The sequence below is a fragment of the Vanacampus margaritifer genome, chromosome 3, assembly GCF_051991255.1.
Source record: "Vanacampus margaritifer isolate UIUO_Vmar chromosome 3, RoL_Vmar_1.0, whole genome shotgun sequence".
Taxonomy (NCBI): Eukaryota; Metazoa; Chordata; class Actinopteri; order Syngnathiformes; family Syngnathidae; genus Vanacampus; species Vanacampus margaritifer.
The window spans coordinates 9,754,306-9,778,767 of NC_135434.1; the positions used below are offsets into that span (position 1 = coordinate 9,754,306).

Here is a 24,462-nt window from a genome sequence, read left to right on the forward strand (position 1 = left end):
TATGAACCTGGGACTGCTCCACAGTGATTTGCTTGGGAAAGGCGGGACATTCTGTACAATGCTTGGAGCTGATTGGACGATGCGGCATTGTGCACGTTAGTTTTGACCAATCACGGCCACGGATGAAAATGTCGCCTTCGTTCTCGTCGAAGGGGAGGAAAAGCGCCAACATCTTTACCAGCTAATAATGCACAAAGCGCCTCTCGCTGTTCGACATTCAATAAGGAAACGGTGGGTGATTCTACAAGAAGAGAATTAATTGCAGTGTCCATTCGTCCATGTTAGGTTTGTTTGTTTGCCCCGGCGTCAGCGCTGGCTTCCTGGTTTCGTCACAGCTGCATATCACACCCCAAACACAATGGTGCTCTGTGATTGGTCCGAACCACCTGTGGTTTAATTCGGTGGTGCAAGATGTATTCTCCGGAGTTTGTGAACTCACAAATGCCGCGAGAATTCATCTTACAGAGCAAGGCTACATTTCCAAAACAAAACAGTACTGTAAAATGTTTTTGAACAAGTAAACAAAGCATTACGCCTCCTCACAGAAAGAGATGACTGAAAACTGAAAGTTGGCAATGTCCCGTTGTAAGCGAACGCTACAAGCTTAAACAAATGTGACTTTGCTGGGCACATTAGTAACGCATTAAATTGACTTTTTTACTGGCGGAGCCTTACAAGCATAAACGCTATTTACAGTGCTAACGAAACAAAATATGTCGGCGCTATCAAGCGGAAACCTCCTATGTCCCAAAAAGTGTCTTTTACCCGTGGGCAGTATTTTATTTTGAAATGGCTTGGTCAGAACCAACAAAAAGCCAAAAAATGGTCACAATACCGCCTAGGGGTTAAAAAAAAAATATATATATATTCTATTAGCCAGTCCCCAGATGGGTCTGCTAAATGTATGCATTACTGATTAATCTTAAGTGTTGAAAATGTCTTGCTATCTTTGATGATTCAATGCCCAAGGCTCAACAAAAAGGCCGTTGTTTTAGGTGGCTGAAAAGTGAGGCTTTTGGAGATTTTGGAGGATTCTGGCCGACACCAGTGATGTGGGAACTAGAGGGTTACAATTTACACGGGAATGGATTTTCACTTGCATCCCATCCCAGTTCCTTAGAAAAAAAAAATCCTGTCCTGTCCCGCTACGGGTGAAAATGACTCCTGTCCTGTCCTGCTCCCATTCAGAATGACTCCCATCCTGTGGGAATACCACGTGATTTCCAAAAAATGTTAGCCTCCAGTGTGAACCCTTAGATTTGAGCTTACATTCTTAACCATTACTTGTATATTAAAAAAATAAATAATCCAATCTGTCATTGATTTACATAAAAATAAAATATTCCATAAAGAAGTGAAACAATGAGGTATTCTGAAAGTTTGTAAAGTGTTGAGGATGGAGCTCAACCGGATTGCCAACCAATAACCCTTTACAATTTTGTTATCACAAGCAAAAGGAGGCCACTTCATGTTAGCCAACACTCCAGTTCAGAAGAACTGACACCATGTGACCTTTTCCAGTAACTTTCACTTCAAATTTGATCAGCAAGCACAATAAAGTTGCTGCGAAAGGCCAGCGGGAGCACCGCTGTGCAAAAGTGCACGACTTCTTGATGCCAAGCGGAGGAGACGAGAGTTGATGGGACAGGACAGGCCTCAGCTTCCCTCCGTGTTTATGTCGAGAGGTCGCGCATATCAACACATGCAAGCACGTGCACGCGCACGCAGCTTGCATAATTGAACATTTTGTAAAGGAGGAAGCGACACTGAAACATGAGATAACCTTAGTCTTACTTCCCACAGCCTGAGCGGAGAATCAGCTGATTTGCGGTAAACGAACACGAAGCCTTGGGCAAAACAGCCCTGGTGGAAGTTTTTTTCCTCTCCGAAATTCGTCCAAGTTTAACACTATTGAAATACCAACGCTGACGGGCACAGCAACCTTAAGCCACCCCCTCTTTGCCTTATAGTTAGCATTTATAGACTATTTGTATCCACAAAAATGAGCTAGTAATCACTTGGAAGGTTAGCAAAAGTTAGGAGCCATACATTGTTTAGTTTGCTTCTTTTTTTTTTTTTTCTCGCTTTGGAGGACATTCTCCAGTTCAGTTCTACATTCCCACAACAATGCGCGCTCCGACACAACACAATGCTGCTATTCTTAAGACGCACAGAAATAAAGCCGTGCTGCTCTCAAGCCATTTCCTGTGGTCTGGGAACCAGGAGGCGCGCTGGGAAAACTGAAAAGCACCAAGCCATGTCTAAACATATGCGGAATACACACACACTGTGGAGTGTCGCAAGACAACACAATTCCGCACGAGGGATGGACACAAACGCTCCTGGTGGCAAACAATCTGCACTTTCAGCGTGACTAATAAAAGTTGTCGACGTGAAGTCAGCAGTCCGTCTTTATCCTCGCTAAGACAGAACCTGGCATGTTGGGGAAATAATAAAAGCACAAGGATGTAATGACTGAGTCGAGTCGAGACATCTTGGCAGGATGCACACGTGATGAGTGATTGCGGGAGGGCTGACTGCTTGGGAACAGAGCCAGCGAGCGGCGAGGCATCGGGGCTCAAAGACACCACAGAAGATTGTGGACGATACACCACAAAGCACAAAGCCGTGGTTATTAGCATCTGTATGAGTAAACATACAAGCCTCTGTTTCAGTGCTAGTAAAAGCGGGCATTTACCCCTTCTCGCTATTTTGTATGAATGACACCGACACGGAATGGAGGGATGAAGCCAACCTGGTCATTTTTGCCTTTTTAATTACGAATTAATTATTTCAAATATTACCATGGTCCCAAAAACGTATTTATACCTTTTTTCATGCTAGAGCATACAGAAGATTGATGCAGCCTCTGAACTGAAGAGAATGCTTGAAGCAATGGTAGTTATTACAAAAAAAACGGCCAGTAGGTGGCAGCAGAGTATAAGAGATCGCTGAGGGCCATGTTGCAACAAGCTCTTTTCCCCAGTGTTTTCAACAGGTTTGTGAAGAATGATGAAACTTAGCTATATTCTAATACTAAATGCTGCAAAATGGAAACAGATAAAAACATACTTTTTTTTTCCTGCTGGAAGAAGAGACTCTAATCGTTATTTTGGTAGGTTCCATGTTTTTATAACAATAGAACACAATATTCTGTGGGCCATGCAAAATCAGTCAAAATCCACTAAAACAGCCGGGAGCGAAGGGGGTTGCTTCAGTGAAAATGGCTGGGAGTGAATGAGTTAAAGTGGTATTAGAGGTGTTAAAAAGTTAGTGCGATGTCATCAAACAATTTCTGTTAAACAGGCAAAGGTGGATACAGTGAATTAAAAAAAAGGCTACAAGTGAATGTTCAAATGCCAGGATTAGTGAATAAAATGAGAATAAGATCAATCATTCCAAAATGTTTCAACAATAAAATATTTTCTATTTTTTATAATTGCACCCATCTGTATATTTATCTATTTCTTAATGATAGTGAGACATCTTTAACGTGATCAGTCTTCACATAATGAATATCATTAATTATTATTAATAGCATAACATATGATTAAAAAGTAGTAACTTATTTCAGAAGGGTGTATGTATCAAACTAGTAGCCCTTTGCATTAATCAGTGGCCAAGGAGTAGCTCACCATTTCAAAAAGATTAGTGACCCACGGTGCAAACGTAAAACTTTGCACAAAAAAAGCTTCTTCTTTTTTTTATGTTGCTTTGGCATTAGCAACAGTGCTGATATTTAGTTTTAGAAAAAAAAGGTGTCAAAATCCCATCGTGCACGACGTTACGTCACAATTTTTACGGTTTTAAATATTGTTGTGTTAAGATTTTCTTTTTACACTGGCATATCTAATATAAACCGCTTTGTTCAAAATAGTTTGCCGGTTAATTTTCAACAGATTGACAGGTTCACTAACTATTAAAAAAAAAAAAAAGTGCTATGTATTATTATATTTTTCCAAGGCAAATAAGTACTTTAAGTTCAGGTCTTATCAAAAGTACTGTCGTATTCTCAAGTGTACTGTACATACAGTCCAGATAATGGAGGCGCTTGAATGCAGCTACAAAGACTTGAAAGCAAAAAAAAAAAAAAACCCTGACCGCATATCCGAGAACATGAAACAAAACGTATCCCTGGAATCTTTTAACACACGCTTGTTTGCAGGAAAGCTGCAAACAACAATCCATCATTCACTTCCGAGCCAAGATGAATTCACGCCATCCAAGCACGTCTCAAATATTCCACCCGGGGAATATGAAGCCGTCTCTAATGAGCTTGCGGAAGCCGTTACAGAGTGACTCATTACCACACGTGAATTGTTCAATTAATTTCAAACTGCGAAGACTCCTAACAATATCAGAGACGTGAATTAATGGTGTGGGAGTCGGGGAATTATTAGAGTGTGTGACGTCTCATCTGACTTCTTGGAATTCTAATTGCAGCCCAAACAGGTTTGAGGAAAATATGTCAGGATGGCAACTTTCGGACTGCTAGCATCCAAGTTGTATTGTGTCGTTTTGCTAAGCAGGTACGAGTTGACGTTTGCTCTTACTGAGACTTGAAGTAAATTCATGTGAAAGAAAAAAAGTCCAGATCTACCCACGGAGCCCAGCGAAACGTCCTGTGACTGAACGGTAAACAATCAGGGCGTGTTTCTCGGACCACATCCCCGCTCCAACAATCAACTGCAGCGCTGACAAGCACATACACCCCCCCCCCCCCCAACCCCAACAACATCCCTACACAACTGCATCTAAGAAGCGGACCTGTAATCAACATTTTTTTTAACAAGATTGCGGTAGAGGGACATGTCGGAGTAAAGACACCCAAGCACAAACGCTCTCTAATTATGGCTGCTTTGAAGGCGACACTTGCGTGTTTGCCTCTAAGCTAACATGAACCTCAGCTGGGAATTGTGTGCTTTTTATTTTTGCAGAAAATCCACAATGCACACCTCTAAAACAGCCAGTGTGTCTAACCGTGGTAGCTGCCAGACAGAGAGTGGAACCTCCAAAGTCAAACGCAATGTGTTCCGCGGCAATGGTTTCTGTTGCCTGTACTTGTAAACGGCACCATTTTAAAGCAGTTTCTACCATAATGATATTAAAGAGGATTTGTATTGTACTGAGCAAGCAGAATATTCCCCAAGCCATTTTTGATTTAATGGTTATTATGTAGGGATAATCGGCGTTGATATTAAACATTTTAACGAATATTGGCATCGGACATTTTGAAGAATCATATGGATACTTTTTTTTTTTTTTAGTTTTAACTTCAGGGAACTCATTTAAATAAAAAATGTTTTTATTTAATTTTTAATTTTCAGAGATGCTGATGAGCCTGGAAACTCTCTGCAGCTTCTGTTTTTGTATGAACTTTTGTAACACTTTATTACAGTAGAAAACAATTTGTTTAAGTTTGTATTTAACTTTTGAAAACATGTTACTGCCCCTGGGAGATCCCAGAACTTTTTGTTAGATTTTTAAAACAAAGATGTCTATTGACTAAGACTTTTTTTTTTAAACTCCAATATTTTAGGAACCCTAAAAGTTAAAATGTTAAATAAACAAATGCTTTCAAATAAATAAAAAAAATGTAAGAGTTTGTATTTTTTTTTTTATATGTTTATGCCAATATTTTCCCTTTTAGTGAAAATGAATTTCGGCTCCAAATATCGGTTATCGCCGTCCTTGACTACTAATAATCGGTATCGGCCCTGAAAAAAAAAAAACATATCGGTCTATCTCTATTTATTATCCATCCTTTTGTGGTCATCAAAAACATAACGCAAGTTTAAACAATGGGGAAAGAAAGCTAAATAAATTTAAGGTGTCCTTTAAATGATCCCCGAGCTAAAATGTCCCAAAATGTGCTGACATCACGCGTAATGACGTCCTGAACTTCCAATTGCACCACTTTTCTGCTGCACAAAGTTTCTTTCTCCTCCATATTTCCGCCTTAATTTGTCTCTTCCTTTTTAAATTCCCATTCCGATCCGTCGGGCAATTATCTCCCTCTGTGCCTCTCTTCCTCCCCTCCCGTCCTGAAGCCTTTCTCCTCCCCTCTCCCGCAGCGTCGGCGTTTGTCCGTCCTCACTCGTGGTCTCGTCAGCGGAGTTCTTGGAAACCCCGAGAAGGGCGGAAGAGACGGCGGCCGATAGCGCCGAGATGCGAGGCCGTGGTCACGTGGGCTGACCCTGCGAGCGACGGCGGACATCCTGTTTCTTCTTGAAGAATTAGCCGTAGTCCAAAGGACGACTCCATGTTTTCATGTATGTGTTAATGCAGAAACAAAAGCAATTCATCTCTGACAACAACGGCTTATCAAACCTTTTACATCACTAAACGGCACATCAAAAATACTTTGCCCCTCAAATATGTATAATAGCATAATATTGGGCAGAGGTTTTATCAATAAACATTACCAGTGCACTTAAAGATGGGAATATGAAGAACTTAATGATTCGATTAAAATGATAAAAAGTAAACAAAAATAATAATAATAATAAAAAAATAAAAAAAGAAGAAGCTAAGACCTGAACCATTCTGAAGATTAAATGCAATATGGTACTTTAAAGTTAAATACAACTGAACTGTATTTAACCAAATATGCTGCACTAGATAATTTTTTTTAAAAAGAAGGTAAAAGCCACTGTTAAAATTACAGACAGTATGAATGTTTAGTTCCGACTCGCGAGATTCCAATATAACAATTAAAGGTCTAATGTTACAAATTCATAAATACATTATACACCACAATTTTTGCTGCTCACAAAGAATCATGACGGCATCACGAGTGGACCTGTGCCAAAACGGGTCGCAATGTCATGTTTTGTGTAAAAGATGGCAAGACGTATATATTTTCCTTAGTCGTCACGTCACCTTTTCGCAACGCCCTCGTGGCTCGAAAAAAACATTGCTGCATATCCGAGATGGCGCATAATGTTATCAAAACTAGGACACTACACTAACATGATAGCTTCGAATAACACCTGTTGTGTAATCATTCGTCCACCCACCCATTTTTTATGCTGCTTATGCTGACTCGGGTACAGGTGAGCTGCAGCCAATCCCAGGTGACTTTGGACGAAAGGCGGGTCACACTCTGGACTGGTTGCCAGTCAGTCACAGAGAGACAAACAGACATTCACAAATTAATCACACTCACAGTTGGGGACAATTTCCAGTGGTTCTCGAGCTTTTTTTTTTACACAAAGTACAACCTCAAATAAATAAATAAATAAGCGTAGTCCTCTAATTGTTCATCAAAAATGAGGCAGATGTTTATTCCTAAAATGATAATGAACATTAATTAACACTGTGCTCAAATATTTGAATGATAATTATTTAAATTCGAAACTGAATACCACTACATGTAAAACACTTGTGTACACTAGAGGGTAAGAAATCATTTCAAGTTCAAAATTTCTAAATTGCAACTTTATGGGGTGCACATGAGTACAGTGAATCCCTACAAAAAAATTTACCTATTAATTACTAATTAATCTATCTATCTTCTATACTGCTTCTCATAAAGGCGGCCGGCGAGCTGCAATATGGAGTACCTGGAGAAAAATCCATGCAAGTCATTTGAACCCGGAACCTCTAAACTGTCAAGCCAATGTTTTGCTTTGCATTTATTTAATTTACTGGACTGAATAGGAAGAAAACTACATCCAAGAAAGCACAAGGAGAACATGCAAACTCTACACAGGAAGGACAAAGCCGGGAAACGAACCCCAAACCTCAGAACTGTTATACACAGGCATCACTGTTTGCAATTAAACTCTGGCACATGACTCCATTTAGTTTGTAAACTGGCAATAAGAAACCTATACAATTTCTATGACACACCTACGTTCTATTTAATGCTAAGTATGTCATTACAGAAGACTTATCTGAATGTTTGTACATCTGTGCAGGTAAGATGGGCTACCTGCGTGCCATGCTGCGTCATTGCCATGGTGACCACAGCCAGACTTACGTCAATTTGTCAACGTCAGCGTCACGACAACGTGGACTTTCTCCAAGTACTTTTAGAAAATACACACATACTTGTGCCAAGTTTATGGCACGGCAAGCACTTCACGGGACACCGCCAGAAAACTTCCGAGTTGCCTTTTAAATGACACTCCAACATCTTTTCGAGCGGAAAATGAAAAAAATAACTGCGGTGTTTAGAACTTGAATGCATCACTCGGGGGGGGGGGGGGAGTCGTTTGGGGACAGTCAGTGTGCCATGTGGCGCAAAGGGAGCAAGTTTTTGAAGCATTAGAATGTAAATACGAAGCATTACAGTACTCACGTTCTCCGTTATCTCGGACGGGCACCCACCGCAGCACGACGACAACACAACAGTTTGGACTTCGCATAACGGAAATGTGTCGAAAAGGCATCAAAAAGTTGGTCACAAAAAGTGCCGTCGGCGGGAAGAACCAAGACAAAAAAATTAGAGCGTGAGTCGACCTCAACGGGAAGAAGTGCAAAAAATGGTCTCTTTGGCTTCCATTGTGACTTGACGCGACAATGTCTCCGACATAAAAGAAGAGAGAGAAAACTTTGAGGCACGAACTTGACGCGGAAAAAAAAGTGGGGACCCTCGTTTCCGCTCAGTGGAGAAAAAAAAAATACACATTCGCGTCAAGTTGGAAACATTTCACAACAGCGTTTCCGGCTTCCGCTTGAGAAAAATAAAAGCAGAACATTCCACTTACAAAAGACATGCTGTTTTTTGTTTTTGTTTTTGACAATTTAACCCTTGTGCCCCCCTCAAATTTTTCTACTACTTTGGAAATTGTGGTAAAAATGTACAGGCTTTAAAAATCACCATATATTAATCTTTCCCCCCCTTTTTTTTATACATGTTTTCTTTTCTTTTTTTTAATAAATCACTAACACAAATTATTTTAATTCCTTTAAAATGCTGCTGTTTTTCATGTGATGGTCGTTCATATATAACTAATATTATCTATCTATCTATCTATCTATCTATCATTTAAGTGTAATTAGATAATTTGCCAGTTTAGAGGTTCAGGGTTTGAATCCCCTGGACTTTTGTTTCTCCAGGAAATTCCTCCCACGTTCAAAAAACACGCTTGCCAGTCGAATTTGAGACTAAATTGTTCATATGTGTGATTGGACCAAGTCAGACGGGGTTGACTCACTAATGACAACAAAGCACTATAGAAACTGAATGGATGAATGAATGCATCGTGCTAAAATTGTCTTCACACTTAGTAGCATGTGGTAGCCCAAATTTTGTTATGACTTGGGGAAAACACACATGATTTGGCAACATGAGCGCGACTCCCACAGCCTGCATCACGGGGGATCCTTTTTTATTTATTTTTTATTTTTTTGCTTCACCAGATGCAAATTCCTCCCACAAATGTGCTTTTTATCCAATTTACTACACACGGGGTGAATGGGCATGACCTGAGGCTGCAGGGTCTCATGACAAACCAACAGCTCGTTTCCTGCGCACCGCAGTAAAACATGCTATTGTCTGCAACTATTATGTCCCTCGTTAGGATAAGAAATGAATTCTAATCAAATTCGACAGAGCTAAAGAGGCTCATTTGTTGTGCATGAGCGCAGCTTCTAGTTCATTCGGCGTGTGTGTGGTACTTGAGGACAAAACTTGCAACATCATTGGGACGTCATGTTAATCCATCCATTTTCTATCACAATTAGAGTATAGAGGTGCTCTTAGTTTAGACTTTGACAACACATTTTCAGGAGAGTGAAATTTATGTCTTCAATTACACTTTTATTTTGTTTGTGTGAGACAGGAAGTGCTGTACTTTCAATTTGTGTGCATCTCCATACTATTATTATCTTATTATCTCCCACAACTCTTTCCAGGGCTATCCAGACAGTTTGCAAAGCATTGGTATTTAGAGTACATACCATTGATAACATAGACACGATTCACTGCCAGTCCACACATCTCATCGGCTTGTATTTCTGAACTTCTTACTCTCACAGGATTAGTAAAGTACTTCAATATATCTAATGTAAAACCACCCTCCTTTTAATAATAGCTTATTCTCATTAGGGGGGAAAAGCTCCCACAAAGATTTAACTTAAAATAATTTTAAGTATTCCAACAGAAAGTGTACAGTACTGTCTCTTTTCCCATATACACACTGATACACAGCGCCATCTGGTGAATAAAACGCAACACTGCACGTATCCCCCCCCCCCCAATGGTCAGGTTGTAAATATAAATACCTGTATTTGAGTCTTCGTGTCTGTGGACTGTTATTGCCGTTTTCAGGCACCACCATAAAAAAAAGCGTGCTCTGCTCTCGGTTCTACTGGTTGTACAGTACAGTGTTCTAAGTAAAGTAGCTAACTGGGTAACTAGCACAGTTGGGGAGATTGGGGGGTGTGGGGGGTTGTTGAGCGCGCCAAAGAGGCCGAGAAGTAGCGTCGTAAAGTGGAATACATTGTCGTAAAGTTAAATGTCGTAACATGTGTTCTCTCTCTCTATCGCCCTCTCTCTCATTGTCAAAGTATTGAGCACTTTTCTGTTCAGTTTTACCTACGTTCTAATTCAATTACAGAATTCAAGATGCGGAATTTCATCTTTTGCCTGCATTATATCATAACAGACAATATATAGTATTCCTAATAAAAACTATGGCTAATATACTCCTTATACTAGTGTAATTATTTGTGTTGTATTCTCTCTTTTTTAATATATATATTGTACTTAAATTGTATTTTTAATTATGTCGATTATGTAATACATGGAAACAAGGGTGGTACAAAGTTCACACTAATGGCCAGTCTTGAAAGTTTATTGGGTCGCTTACAGTAGATTAAATATATTCCATAGTACCATAATCATCACAGAATGCTTGATAAAAGTTAATGACTTTTTTTTTTTTTTAAAAAGAAAGTAAAACGGCCTTTCATGAACACAATCAAGTTGATTACCATACATCATCTTACATACATTTTCATTTGTGCAATTAAAGAGGCAACAGACTACCATTAGCAGGAATGATGGCAAATGTATAATTTAGGTCAATAAAACATAGATGAAATTGCAGTTTCATGTCAGATATTTGAATACCATCGTCATTAAAATATACATGTTAACGTTGATTATTCAAACAATATCTGTATCATTTAAAAAAAATTGGAAAAAGACACAAGATAGTTAGATTATAAAGATCAATTATGCTACTTGAGTTAAAATTTGGCACTTGATTATGCTACACTCATGTGCTTAAAAATTGGCACATTCAAATAATAAAACATGCCACCATAACAATTAAAGCTAACACTGATGCAAATGTGTTTTTTGGAGGGGGGGGGGGGGCACAACATTCTCCCTCTTGTACCATGTGTGTAACATTCATGATAATGCTGTGCAATGACGTGGACTGAAGTCACCCAGCCACTGTCGGAACATGTTATTAAAAGAAAAGGAAAACAACACAGAAACAAAGTGTGGTCCTTCGATAACAGTTGACTGAAAAAAAAAAATCACCATGGAATGAGCCCGTTTTGCAGAGCACTGCCTTTAATAAAAAAAAATGTTTTTTTAAAAAACTTCCAACATGGAAGAGGAAACTTACGGTCAGATATTCTCTGATAAAACCTGCGAGGGAAACAACATGACAGAACGACACCATCCATTTTCTAAAGCAATCTCCATCATTTAAGTTTAAGATGAGCTAGAGTTTATCCCGGCTGACTGTGGATGAGTCTTAGGGTAAGAATTTGGAAAGAAGCCACAGTGCCAAAAGCACAGGGAGAAAATGAGCCGAGCCGGAGTCGAGATTCAAACCCGGACCCTGAAAACTGAAGCACCCGCTGCCATACGTCAAAACTCGAGTGCATAGAGAAGTTAAATGGAAACTCTTCAACGGAAAGAGTGACTCAAGGCCGAAGTAAATAGAATGCGATGATAATATAGTCGTTTACGTCCGTGTCGTCACTTATGTTCCCGCGGCAGCGTGTGGTTGTTAGAGTCGCAAGAAAAAAAGTGTCAATCCAAACGACTCTGTTGTCAATATTACACTGACAATTAAGCAAAAGTGACGACAAATTAATATTTGTTTAAATGATCCCAGATTGTACATCAAGGCAGATTGCGTTCTCCTGTACCAGACAGGATGCGCAATCAATCACAAATGATATCCTCGCTAAGAGGCCAAACAAAAGTATTTGTTGTGTAGATAATGTAGTGGTTCACATAGTAAACTGAATCTGATCAATTCCCGTCAAAGACACTGTAGCCCTTTTCACACAGAGATCCTGCGAAAAAGACAGATCAAAGAGAATCGGGATATTTCCCACGCCCGATACTTCATTGGAATGAGCGTCAGGTGTTAAACTTCGCACCCTGGTCCCAGTATTGCGAAATTTGCTAACAGTAACACTAACAAGTCAGGAAAATGACGTCTTTTTGCGGGCAGTGTGTAAAAGTGGCTACTACCCACAAAAGCAGAAAATTGTCCTGTTGCCGCCTCCATTCCGTGTGTGTGCGGTTTCCAGAACAGTGACACAAAAAAAAAAAGGCGGAGAAATGCTTTTACCGTGGGTGTAAAACTGGCTACTAGCGGCAAATTGTTGGCTCGATTTTCTCCCACTATTCTGTATTGGTGCTGTTTATACCAAACAGCAACATTGAAAAAGGCGGAAAATGGACAACTGCTACATGCAAAGGTGGAAAATGCCAGATTGACTTTTGTCCGCCTTTACAAAAGAGCAACACAAAAAGGCAGGGAAGGAATGCCTGCTTTTACACAAAGAGTGACAAAATGGAAAAAAAAAAAAGCTGGTAATGTTAAAAGTGGCTTGTGATGAGAATTTCAAACATTCCAGGGTGTAGTCTGCTTTTAGCAGCAAGTCCTTGGAGATGCTCTCCAGTTTCCGCCCCTGGAAAACGGAACGAATTATTCTTGGACAACTTGACCCGTCCGTCCCTCACGGGTTCACTGACTCTGCAGCCACTGCGCTCTCAGTTCTTCCACCTCAAGTCCGTACCAGTCGTGGAGCTTGGAGAAGCATCCGGTGCCGGGGGAGAAGGGGCTCTCCAGAGACGCTCCTCTTCTTCTGGGGGGCACCGGGGGAGCCTTGGCCCCATTGGCCCCGCCCTCCCAGGCCACGCAGGACGCCGCCCCGTCAGCGGAACCGTTTGCCAAACCGTGGTGCGGTTTGCTCCAAGCGATGCCGTTCTCCTTGTGACCTCCTGGCAACTCATCCTGGTGGTTCTTTTGTCCAGAGCTGGACGACGACGTCGACAAGGACGACGAAGAGGAGGAAGACGATCTGGATTTGGATGCTCGCTTGGACGACCTGGTCCTGCCTTGCGGAACTCCGCCGGCCGCCTCTTGGATCTCCTCAAGCTGCCTCTCCAGCTCCTTGACCACCAGCCTCATGTAGTCGAAGCTGGCCCGCGACAAGGCCTTGACCCACGACTCCATGGCCGGCTGGCTGTCGGCCGCCATTTTGTACACGCGGGCGCGGGCGCAGTCGAACTTGACGGCGAAGGCGAACTCCTCGGCCGACTCGCAGAGCTCCACCGTGCAGCCCTCCAGGACGATGACGCCGATGGGCTCGCGGCCGTCGCGCTCCTCGAAGTAGAAGAGCATGTTGCCTTTGAGGACGAACCAGCGGCGGTGGTACGCCGTGTTGCGCTCGCCCTTCTTGAACAGGAAGCCCGTCTTGTCGGGCGGCGAGTCGCACGTGGCGTAGTGGGCCACGCTGCGCTCGTTCAGCTTCATCTTCGCTCCTCTTTCTCTTGCTCGCCGGAGGATTAATTCATCTGCAGGAGGCCCACGAGAAGGCAAACGTTCAGCGCAAGGGCGGCAAACTCATTCCCCGCAGTTCCCCTTTAAGGGCAGCTAGTACTGTAAAAAATCATTAAAGCGTATAATTTAGGGTTGATGCTATTTAATATTTCTAAAATGGAGTATTCTATTGATTACCTAATTGATTTTGCATCACTGTCCATGTAAGGTACTGCTATCATTTTTCTCACCATCCTGATGTTCTACTGTAGGATCGGTGACTTTAAATATGTACGGCTTTAAAAGGCATTGTTTGGCCTGGTGAGTGACGTGGGTGTCAGCGAATGAGAGGAGAGTTGCTGCCTTTGGACATTTCTGCCTTTTACACTCTTTCCTTCTGGATCTTTCCTCCAATTTATTTCTACAAAGGGTGGCAATGCGACTGCAGTAACATTTGTCTGAGTGGGAAACTCATCCTTGCAAATCTATAGGGAGACTTTATTTTGACTTAAATTTTTTTTTTTAGTCTGATTTAATTTAAAATACTATTGTTAAATTTAGTGTATATTAAAACGTATTGGTGGTAGGAAAAAAAAAAAGCTTGTAAGAGTTTTTTTTTTTAACTTAGAAAAAATATATATGCGATTTTGGTACTGTTTTTTTTTGCCAAAATGAAAATAAGAACCAAGAAATGACCCCAAAAAATGATGTCGCTGGTGAGCACTGGACTCCGCCCGAGCCATGAATTTGACACGTATGATTTAGGTGATTAAAATCTATTTCACAACAGGATAAAGTTTGCTTTGGGATAACAAGTGCGGTCGTAAACTGGGTCACTACCTTAAGTAAACAACTCCAGTCACGGTGAACACATCCGCTTGAACCATGTGTTTAGATCAGTGATTGTCAGTTGCAGAGAGTTATAGATTGGCGTCTGCAAAATAATATTCAATAAATGATGTCTTAATGTTAAAAAAAAAAAAATCTTCTGGTCCTTGAAAAAAAATGCACAATCCTCTGTAAAGGCATCCTTGGACCCAAAAAGTTTGAAAATCCCTTTGTTTTGCTTTTTTTCAGTTGGAAATTGTGCATTAGGTGGGAGGGAATGATGAACAGTTCCAAATATTAAATAATGTTAGCACAAAAGCTTTGGCTTGTACTAAAAAGAAAGAAAATGTCAGGAAAAGTATACTAGAAATCCTGAAATGTATTTGGGATTACGGTAAGTGGTGGCAGGGCTTATGCTAAAATACTGTAAAGGCAAATTAATAAACGGCTTGAATTTGATTAATTGTCAAGCCCTAAAGTCATTCACTATTATGACTATTTGAAAATGGGAATTTAAAGACTTCAATGAACCTAAAATGTTTTTGGGATGTGGGAGCAACTAGCCACACGCAAGGATGAACTCGAGAGTCCAACCCAGAACTTGGAACGTAGAACAACGTGTTGCCATACATAATTTAATTTAATTTAATTCATTTACTGGAAGAGAAGAAAAATCCATCATAAATTCAAATATAAAATAAAGTAATATTTCACCCTCATGCAAACAAAGTCACTTACGTGTACGTGTTTTCTTGCTTCCATCGCGGCTGTTCATTTAATTCCAAGCGTCCATAGTTCGTATTTCAAGTATAAGGCCATTTTCAATAACACCCTGACAAAAAAAATGAGGAAAAACACGTTTCACGTTTGGTTGGACAAATAACGTGAGCTGCCCCCCCCCCCCCCCCCCCCCACAAATGATTCACTGGCTTTGTCAGCATCTTTTGACGCATCAGCACTTTTCCGACTGTAAAAAACACACACACACACAGACACAAAAACGGCGATGCAAAAAGAAGAAACAGAAAACATCGCTTAAGTGTGTGGAAGTAGATCATTTTGGGTTTTGTAGCAAGATACTTTTCGCCACTTTGACGGGCAGATCATTTACAGCGATAAAGCGTTTTAGAGTTTACCCAACGCATGAAAGCTTAGCTTGTGTTAAGCGTCCATTTTACGACGTCCACTTGTTTATTATTTGGAATCACATTACCCGATGTGTCGAGATGTTTGTCCTGGAGCAAGTCCTCGTAGCGTTGTCCATCTATCCGCCTTCTTTCTTCCATTTTTCCCATGTCACGTGACCTACATAAGAAGCGCTAGTGTTGGTTTCAGACCGGCCAGCCAGATGGGCGGGGATTGTGAGTGGGCTTCCTTCTCATACTGGTATGACGGAATGCAGATGGCCGGTAACAAAAACGAGCGCACCTCTTGGAACAGTGGGGAGACCGCAGTAGTGTTTAAAAAAAACATTTATACAATACAAATAATTATTATTATTATTATTATTATTATGTAACAATTCAACAACATAATACAAAAGCTGAATTTAAAAAATGTATGTACGTGCGTTGTTGACACAATCCCCACTTATTCGTAATGCAGGTGTCAAACTCAAGGCCTGGGGCCAGATCTGGCCCGCCACATCATTTTATGCGGCCTGCTAACCTCCCATAAACCTATCTATACCAAACATTTCAAACTGTTATGCGTAATAATTTTGGGTTACCATTTTTAACAGTAACTTGAATAATAATTGAACACATCCTTGACTTCATATTTCAAAACTAGCAAGCCATCATTGTGCTGTGTATGTAATAACAGTACGACGAGACGAGTAAACATTTATTTTGTTTCACCCTTAAACAGCCCTCTAAACTATAAACTAACTATAAAGTGGCCTGTGACAAAAATGAGTTTGACACCCATGGTGTAAAGAAGTGGTTCTCAAGGAGCATCAGTTATTCACGGAGTTTCTGTATTTGTGGATGGCTTGTCCTTTTCTGTCGCAAATAGTGGGAATTGACTGCGTCTCTAAATTAAAATGGGATTTATCATTTTATAAATGCAACAAAATAATTTACTGGCGCACCTAATAATGTGACAATTAATAATGAGTTAATCACTTAAATTCTATAATATTCGTAGAAACTTTTGACTGCAGCATTTGACATTTAACATAATGTTGTGAATCCAGTGCCAGTACAGCATCACGTTAATGCAATTACATTTTGTGAAAGACTCTTTTCTATTTTCACAGACCAATTGCTGTTATTTTTCTTTTTCAATTTCAATTACATTTAAGACGTGTAATTTGTAGGACAAAAAAAAAAAAAAAACGTTTTAAATAATTATAAATCTGAAAGGTTTCACGAGAGAAAAGAAACATTGAGGAAACACACACATATTCATGTAGTATAGTACCATATATGGATATACGTTGTCGCCCCCGGGGTATGCAACATTTGTTGCTTCCGCGTAGAAGCATTGTCATGTTTTGCCCTGCAGAGCCTTCAGTCAGTCAGTGACGTGCATGAATGAACACTTGCCACTATGCGCATTTGTTTGATGTAGCACAGATGTGAGTTCACAAAAATCAAAACAAACATTCTGACAGGAAAACGAGGCCTTGTGAGGAAATACAAAGTTGCCTTCAAGTGATTCCGGATTTGATACTGCACGTTAGACATGTACGGAAGCGTATTGCATTCACTTGGGAAAAAAAAAAACTCCAGTTTTTGACTATTTTTTTGGGGTTGCTTTGTTTTTTTGAGTATTTTTTTTCTTTCTGTTTTTCAGAATATTTTTTTTCAGTTTTACAGAATTTTTTTTTGTCAAAAAAATATTCCGAAAAACAGGCTGAAAAAAAATATTCCGAAAAACAGGAGAAAAAAATATTCAGAAAAACAGGAAAAAAATCTTTGTAAAAAAAAAAAAAATGGGAAAAATTACTCCGAAAAACAGAAAAAAAATTATTCAGAAAAACAGAGGAAAATATATATTTTTAAAAAACAGAAAAAAATTATTAAAAAAAACAGGGGAAAAAATATTCAAAGAAACAACGCTCCCCCCAAAAAAATTGTCAGAAAAACAGGACGTTTTTTTTTTTCAAGTGAATGCAATACGCTTCCGTAGACATGTACCATTTATTTGGTGAAAGTTCAAAATGGAACCAAAATGGTCTAATTAATGAAGGGCAGCACAGTGGACAGCACATATGAAAGAAAAAGTATGCAAAATATCTGGAAATATATAAGATTAGGGAACTCAACCCCTAAAAAATATTTATAATATGTTCTATGCGACCCCACTAGTCTTACATCATAATATTGTCAAGACCGTTTTGGGGTTGACTTCCCCCTAATTGAATTTCAACACAAGATTCAGGTTGACGAATTCTAACTGTTGACATTCTCACCCGCTTAACTCCTCCAACCCTGACCTTCATATTTTACGATGGCGCACTGCCACTACGCCGCTGACCGTGCATTTGTTTCGTCTTCCGCAGAGAGCCGATGGCCTTTAGCACTGCGCGGCAACCCCGACACTTTCATCGCACTAATCTCCAATTAACTGCTACGGATGGCGATGTCATTTTCATTTCGCTTGAAAAAAGTTGCTTTGAATCAGAGCGACTGTCAGGCAGATCATTTCGTTAACGCTGTTTAAAATGTATTTTATTTTTTTTAATTTTTTGAGGGATGGGAGGAGCACAGCAGATGACAATTAAGCAACAAAAAGAAGAGAAGAGACATCAAGTGCAAAGTGTTTACTTCTTATAATCTCTTTTCCATCCATTGGCAAACACGTACAGCAAAAATATAACAGATTTCTTTGAGACATTACAGTTTTCTTTGAATCTTGATGTGGAGGGGGAAAAAAACTGATGAATGCATGAGTCTCATGTTGCCTCATTCAAAAGGACTTTTAATCATGTATTTATATTATGTTTCATTTCGATTCATTAGTTGGACGGAGAAACAGATTTTAAGACTCAGCTAAAACAATACAGAGGAACCTCTAAAGTTGAACACAATCTGATGGTATCCCGATTTGTTTGTATATTTTTCTCTCTCTTATCATTCGCTTGCTTTTCCAGTCTCACGAGAAGAGTCGACAAGGCTGTAGTCAAGGTTCTGCCCCGTGTCGTCATGGTAACGAAAATCTGACTTCCTCATTGACCCGCTAGTATGTGGCGCGGGGTATACAGTCGCTCACTTGTATGAGACAAGGCCTAAAAATGGGTTAATTTTAACATGACAAGAAATAAGGAGTGAACTTTATATTTCTTTATTTTTATTCTTGATTGACGCGTGCTAAACGGAGGACTCGTGAGGGACAATAAGGTCTCACACGTTATGTCTACAGTGGGTGTGGTGCTTCTTTTTAGTATAACCCACAAAGGTTGAATTGAGGCAACAACACTCCTCTTGTCTGTTGAAGTCGACTAACCTTTTAAGCCTGGACTCTCCCTATTTATGTCTCTAATGGGTGTTGCTGCCTGCGGGTGGTCACAATAAGGTTGTTGTTGCTCAGCGTGGCTGGTGAATGGCCATCCTGCATACCAATAGGTTGTTTACCTGCCTGGTGGCATAACAGCTCATTAAGCGGCAACTCTTTTTTTTGGAATGAGACAATCTTTGGGGGACAGGTGTCAGGATTGCTCTAAGCAGACGATAATTGATGCTTAACTAGATGGTTTCTTTCCCTCTTGTCAAACAAGGGGTCCTCCTTATTCAGAATTGTGACATTGTTGTCTTTAAAGCAATGTGTCCTCTTTTTTTTATGTAAAATAACTGCAGTGCTGACTCTGGACTTAAAGAAGTTGCTCTCCTATGTTGTGCCATTTACTTGTATGTAGACTATATCAGGGATGGGCAACTGCATGGTGGCCCACGGACCGCATTCAGCCTGCATTCACACTGTGTGGCCTCTCAATTGATTTATGAACTTTCTTTCCATGTTTCCTCTACTGTTTCAATTCGGAGTTGTAATAATATCTTTCACCGCTAGAGGGCAGACATCACGTTGTAGCACTCAATTACCATTACACAAAAAAGGGTTTTACTGTATTGTACACGTTACAGTAAAACAAACAAACAAAGTATTTGGTTTAAAAATGGCATTTTTGTCATATGTCTGTTTAATCATTTGTCTTATGTGACCTCCTGGTAGTGCTGATGAAAAATGATGGCCCCCACCATCATTTAAGTTGTGGTTTAAATGGTCTCATCAACGTAGAGGTCGCTGCATTTCGCCTCACTTCAACCTTTGTTGATTACCAAGGTCAGGACTAGCCTGGCAAGCCACACCCACTTGGGTCTGGCAGGCGTCCAAAAACAGGCTGGCCAATCAAATTCGACTATTTGCGTGACGTCGTCTTTGTGAGCAACGTCACTCTTCAAGTTTTTCCCGCAACAACGACATAAATCATTAACTACTGTCTCTCTTCGGTTAGTAGCCATGTTGGATTTTTACTCCGTCTCCACACACAAAAAAAGGAGATAAAAAATAGACTTCAAGGAGCGGCTTTTCTGATGTCACTCCGCTCTTCGCTCATTGGTTCATTCCACTGTCTGTTAGCTCAGGTTTGCCCCGCCTCAGAAATGCGACTGATAGGGCGGTGCGGAGAGAGTTTGGATTTCCAGGCTAGGTCTGGACCATAATCACTAAAAAAGACAAAGAAAAAGAAAACCATGTGTCCACAGTTAATGAATTAATATCTGTGGATATTTCACTTGACAAAAAGTTTTTGTATCTACATACAGTAGGTGTAATTCCTCCATCAAGGGGAAAAATAACCCTGCTAGTGGAGTAGGACGCTCAAATCTCCGAAATCTTTTAATCGTCAGCACTGAGCAACATTTCTGATGGGATGAATTGAAATGGTTAAACAAATAATAATCCAGCAACTTGAAATTCTTAGTCAAATTCCAAATTAAACGACCTCAGGGACATTGGACTTTAGAGGTTCAGCTGTATTGAAACAATTGAGAATGTAGGACCTGTTATCAAGTTGGCAGTGTGAGAAGCAAAGAAAACAAACAAATGCATCGGGAAAAGTCAGCGTGTACAAGGTGAGTGTTCGCATTCATTCGCAGCACAACACATTCTCGCCTCGCACCATTGATATTCTTCGCGCTCGCTCGCACAATGCCGCCACGTCTGTAAAGCGCCTCCCGGTGATAGCGCTTAGTTATCGACACCTCTCAGTCTTCAAGACGCCATATCAAAAATATCCTCTATTCAAACGTTAAAAGTCTCTGTTAGAAAAAAGGCCTGAAATATAAAGCGACACGATATATCAAACATGCTCGTGTAGATTTGTATAGAAAGGAATATTTGATGCAAATTAATACTTCCTCAACAATCTGTGTCCATAATAGTGAAATGGGTGACATACGGTGCGTACCGACGCGACATCAGTTTTACTTGGCTTCAGTCCAGCACAGAACACCTCTCAAAACACAATCAAATACACACTTCAACTTTTTAAAGTTAATTTCCATCTCTGCGCATGATTCAAAATGTCCTTCAGTTGACTGAACTCACAACAGCGTCCACTGACAGTTTTCTAACCATCTTTTAACTCATTCACTGCCATTGACGGCTATAGACGTCAAAAATTCATTTGAACTATTTCTATTAGTTTAACATTTTTCCCACTTTTGTTAACAAGAGTATGAAAACCTAGAAGAAAATTATTGTACATTTAGAACAGATATAAAATGTGTGATTAATCATGAGTTAACTAGTGCAGTCATGCGATTGATTAATTACGATTAAAAATTGTAATCGCCTCAGGCCCCTAATTTTTAATAATCTTTTCTTTCAAAAATAATAATAAAGATTATTAAATAAATAAATAAAGAAAAGATTATTAAAAATCAGGGGCATCAGGTGATTAAAATTTGTAATCGTAATTAATCGCATGACTTCACTAGTTAACTCACGATTAATCACAAATTTTATATCTGTTCTAAATGTAAAAAAAAAAAAAATCTAGGCTTACATACTCTTGTTAAAAAAATGGGGGAAAAATGTTAAACTAATAGAAATAGTTCAAATTAATTTTTGACGTCTGTAGCCGTCAATGGCAGTGAATGAGTTAATAGAACGGAGGCAGATGTCACTGTGGAGTCCCCACAAAGCCATTGGGTTGAATCAATGTTAGTGTAACATTTTTGAATATTGCCAAAAAATGAATCGCGCTATGATGACATTCTATCAGAATAAAATACATCAGCACGTTGAGGCACGTGTTTCTTCTTCTGGTGTTCAAGCCTCGGCCACCTGGGGGCAGTATATCACAGATATACAGATACACACGGTGCAGGGGTTCACCAGTAGTCTTCGCAGAGGACCAAGAATATATATGCCTGTGAGTATTGTAATGTGAAAAAAAATAAAGAAAGAAAATTATATTGGTTCTGTTTGTTGATGTAGAACTGGAGCCAGGAAGCTCAAATGGGTTTAAATTGAGTAGCACAGATTGATTGGGCCAAGTTCAAAAGCACCAGAGATTAGAGAAATCCCTCCAACGGTTAATTAACAACTAAACAGTTAGTTGATTCATTAATTATGGGAAATTGAACCAATACAGCCAAACGGTATTTTGTAATCTTGCATTTGTAGTTTTTATCCATCTCACAGTCGTGATTGGTCGTTAGCTGAGTCCTGATAAACACCGCCCGTGTCCGAATTAACAAATCTGGGTCCTCGCGCGTGCTGTCGAGTTGCGTCGGGAGTGACGTCATGCAGCTGACAAATTCGGCCTTCGGAGGATCCAGCCTTGTGAATTTGGACACGGGCTATGATGTCATTTTTGGTCAAACAGCAAGTGGCAAAATGGCCGCCAGATGAGCTGGATTAAGAACAGGTGGATTTTGCTGCTTCGTTCATATTCCATAAACACAATATTAGAATTAGAACGCCATGTTATTATTGTCGAGAAAACTTTTGGGTTGGCTTCCTATTTAAAAATGTAAAAATAAATGTTTGTTTGTGAACCGCTTTGACAAACTGTCATTTAAAAAATGTATGTTAATAAAGTTTGCTGACTTTGTGAGGACCGCAACAGCACCCCCCCCCCCCACCCCATCTTCATTTCAATGTTCCTCCATCAGGGTTATTTCATTTTTTTTTTCTTTTTCAGATGCTCAGAATCCAAAGGTTGGATTTATCTCCCGTTGGCAGAGAGCCGTCAAAAATAAGATAGATGCTTGGCTTCCGCTCTCCGGCAAATCCTCCGCAGAAGTAGCTATCGGGTCTCAGAGGGACCTGCACGGGAATGAAAGAGAGCAAAGGCATTAGAAGGAACACAGACGAGGGCCACTTGACTGAGTGGTCGCCGCGACCGCTATTTGCACTGTGGGAAATGAAAGTATCAAGAAACACGTCACGCACATGGAACGTTAATAGCGGGTGAGCCATCTGGAGCATTTCTTTAAAAAAAAGAAAAAAAAAAGTCTTAGTGACGAGACAATCTGTGACCCGTGGCGCTCTTTAAATACCCTCTTTTGTCATCTTGTTGTGTCGCTTCAACGAGCACAAGATCATGTCTGCAGAGGTGACGTCTTCTACTGAGGTGCAGCAGATGCCAGAAAGCTTTAACCACCCCCGAAGGAGCGTAAAAATCTCCACGCACGCTCATTCATGTGCTTTTGTACATCTCAAGAGGGGGACAAACGCACACGTTTATCTAGCGTATTTCTCTCAAAGCTGTGGCTGTGAATCTGCCATGGACTACTAGCGCGGTGAACATCTTTTCACTGAAGCAACCCCCTTCGCTCCCGGTTGTTTTACTGGATTTTGACTGATTTTACGAGGCCCACATAATATTGTGTTCTATTGCTATAAAAACATGAAACCTACCAAAAGAAAGATGACAGTCTCCTCTTTCAGTATATTTGTATCTGTTTCCGTTTTGCAGCAATTAGCATTAGAATATAGCCAAGTTTCATCATTATTCGACAAACCTGTTGAAAACCTTGTTGGCCCTGGATGATCTCTTATGCTCCACTGCCACCTGCTGGCCGTGTTTTGGTAAAAAAAAAACGACCATTGCTTTAAGCGACCTCTTCATGTCAGAAGCTGCATCAAAGCCTTTTGTATGCTCTAGCATAAAACAAACAAACTAAAATATGTTTTTTGGGAGTGAAGGACAAAGTATTAAAAAAAACATATTTATACGTTTTTGGGTTTGAATGAGTTTTTAATCATTTAACCGTCAAAATGAGCGTCAAACAAAGAGAATTAACTTGGTGTATTTAAAACATTTACATACCTGCAGTTAAATCCACGAGCTTAATGCTAACACATTAGAAAATTCCAACAAATAGTATCTAAGTGGCACTGTTACAATGCTTGAACACAATATGAGTGCTGACAGAGATATATTCTTTATCCTCTGTGAAGAATAACTACTATTCCTGCAGAATACGGAAAGCACTGCAATTAATTAATCATGATAATTCTTTAAATTCCATGTAATCATGTTATCACTATTGGTTTTTAATTAGGCTTGATAAAATCAGGATTTTTTTTTGCCAATCACTGATCAATGAGTTAAAAAAAAAAGATCACCGATTCGCTCATGAGATCAATACATCTATTTAAATAACTCTTATATTTACTCTTCAGTCGACCGGCTGCCTCACGGATACAAAAACCCACATATGATTGATATCAATTGAAATGCATCGGAGAAAAAAATCTTTAAAAAATGCTGATTATTCGACATTTATTTTAACGTTACATTGATGGTTTTCCGGGAAGGCTGCAACAGATTATTGGTATTTCCGTCACCACAACACATTAAATAAATGTTTTCCAGCGTGAAGGTGACCAGACACATGGGCCTGACAGTTCTGAGGCTGGGGGT

At 39.9% G+C, this 24,462-nt stretch overlaps 2 protein-coding genes across 6 annotated transcripts in view; both read right to left on the bottom strand.

Annotated features, from left to right (window-relative positions):
- sh2b3 (SH2B adaptor protein 3) overlaps positions 1–16,073 on the bottom strand; it is a 45,718-nt gene extending 29,645 nt beyond the window's left edge. The window contains exons 1-3 of one of the 5 annotated variants that reach the window (XM_077561410.1): positions 15,793–16,073; positions 15,318–15,411; positions 12,805–13,786 (exon numbers count right to left, since the gene is read on the bottom strand). In XM_077561410.1, coding sequence (XP_077417536.1) covers positions 12,954–13,786; positions 15,318–15,354 — 870 coding nt within the window. In that variant the 5' untranslated portion in view covers positions 15,355–15,411; positions 15,793–16,073 and the 3' untranslated portion in view covers positions 12,805–12,953. Of the gene's footprint in view, positions 1–8,305; positions 8,622–12,804; positions 13,872–15,317; positions 15,412–15,792 lie in introns of those variants that run through there. The other 4 variants (XM_077561411.1, XM_077561408.1, XM_077561407.1 and 1 more) reach the window with 4 other exon arrangements.
- A 6,613-nt stretch (positions 16,074–22,686) lies between these two features.
- Positions 22,687–24,462, bottom strand: part of prr16 (proline rich 16) — a 32,593-nt gene continuing 30,817 nt past the window's right edge. Inside the window, exon 4 of the mRNA XM_077562074.1 lies at positions 22,687–22,859. The gene's annotated coding sequence lies outside the window, so the exon portion shown is untranslated. The remainder of the gene's footprint in view (positions 22,860–24,462) is intronic.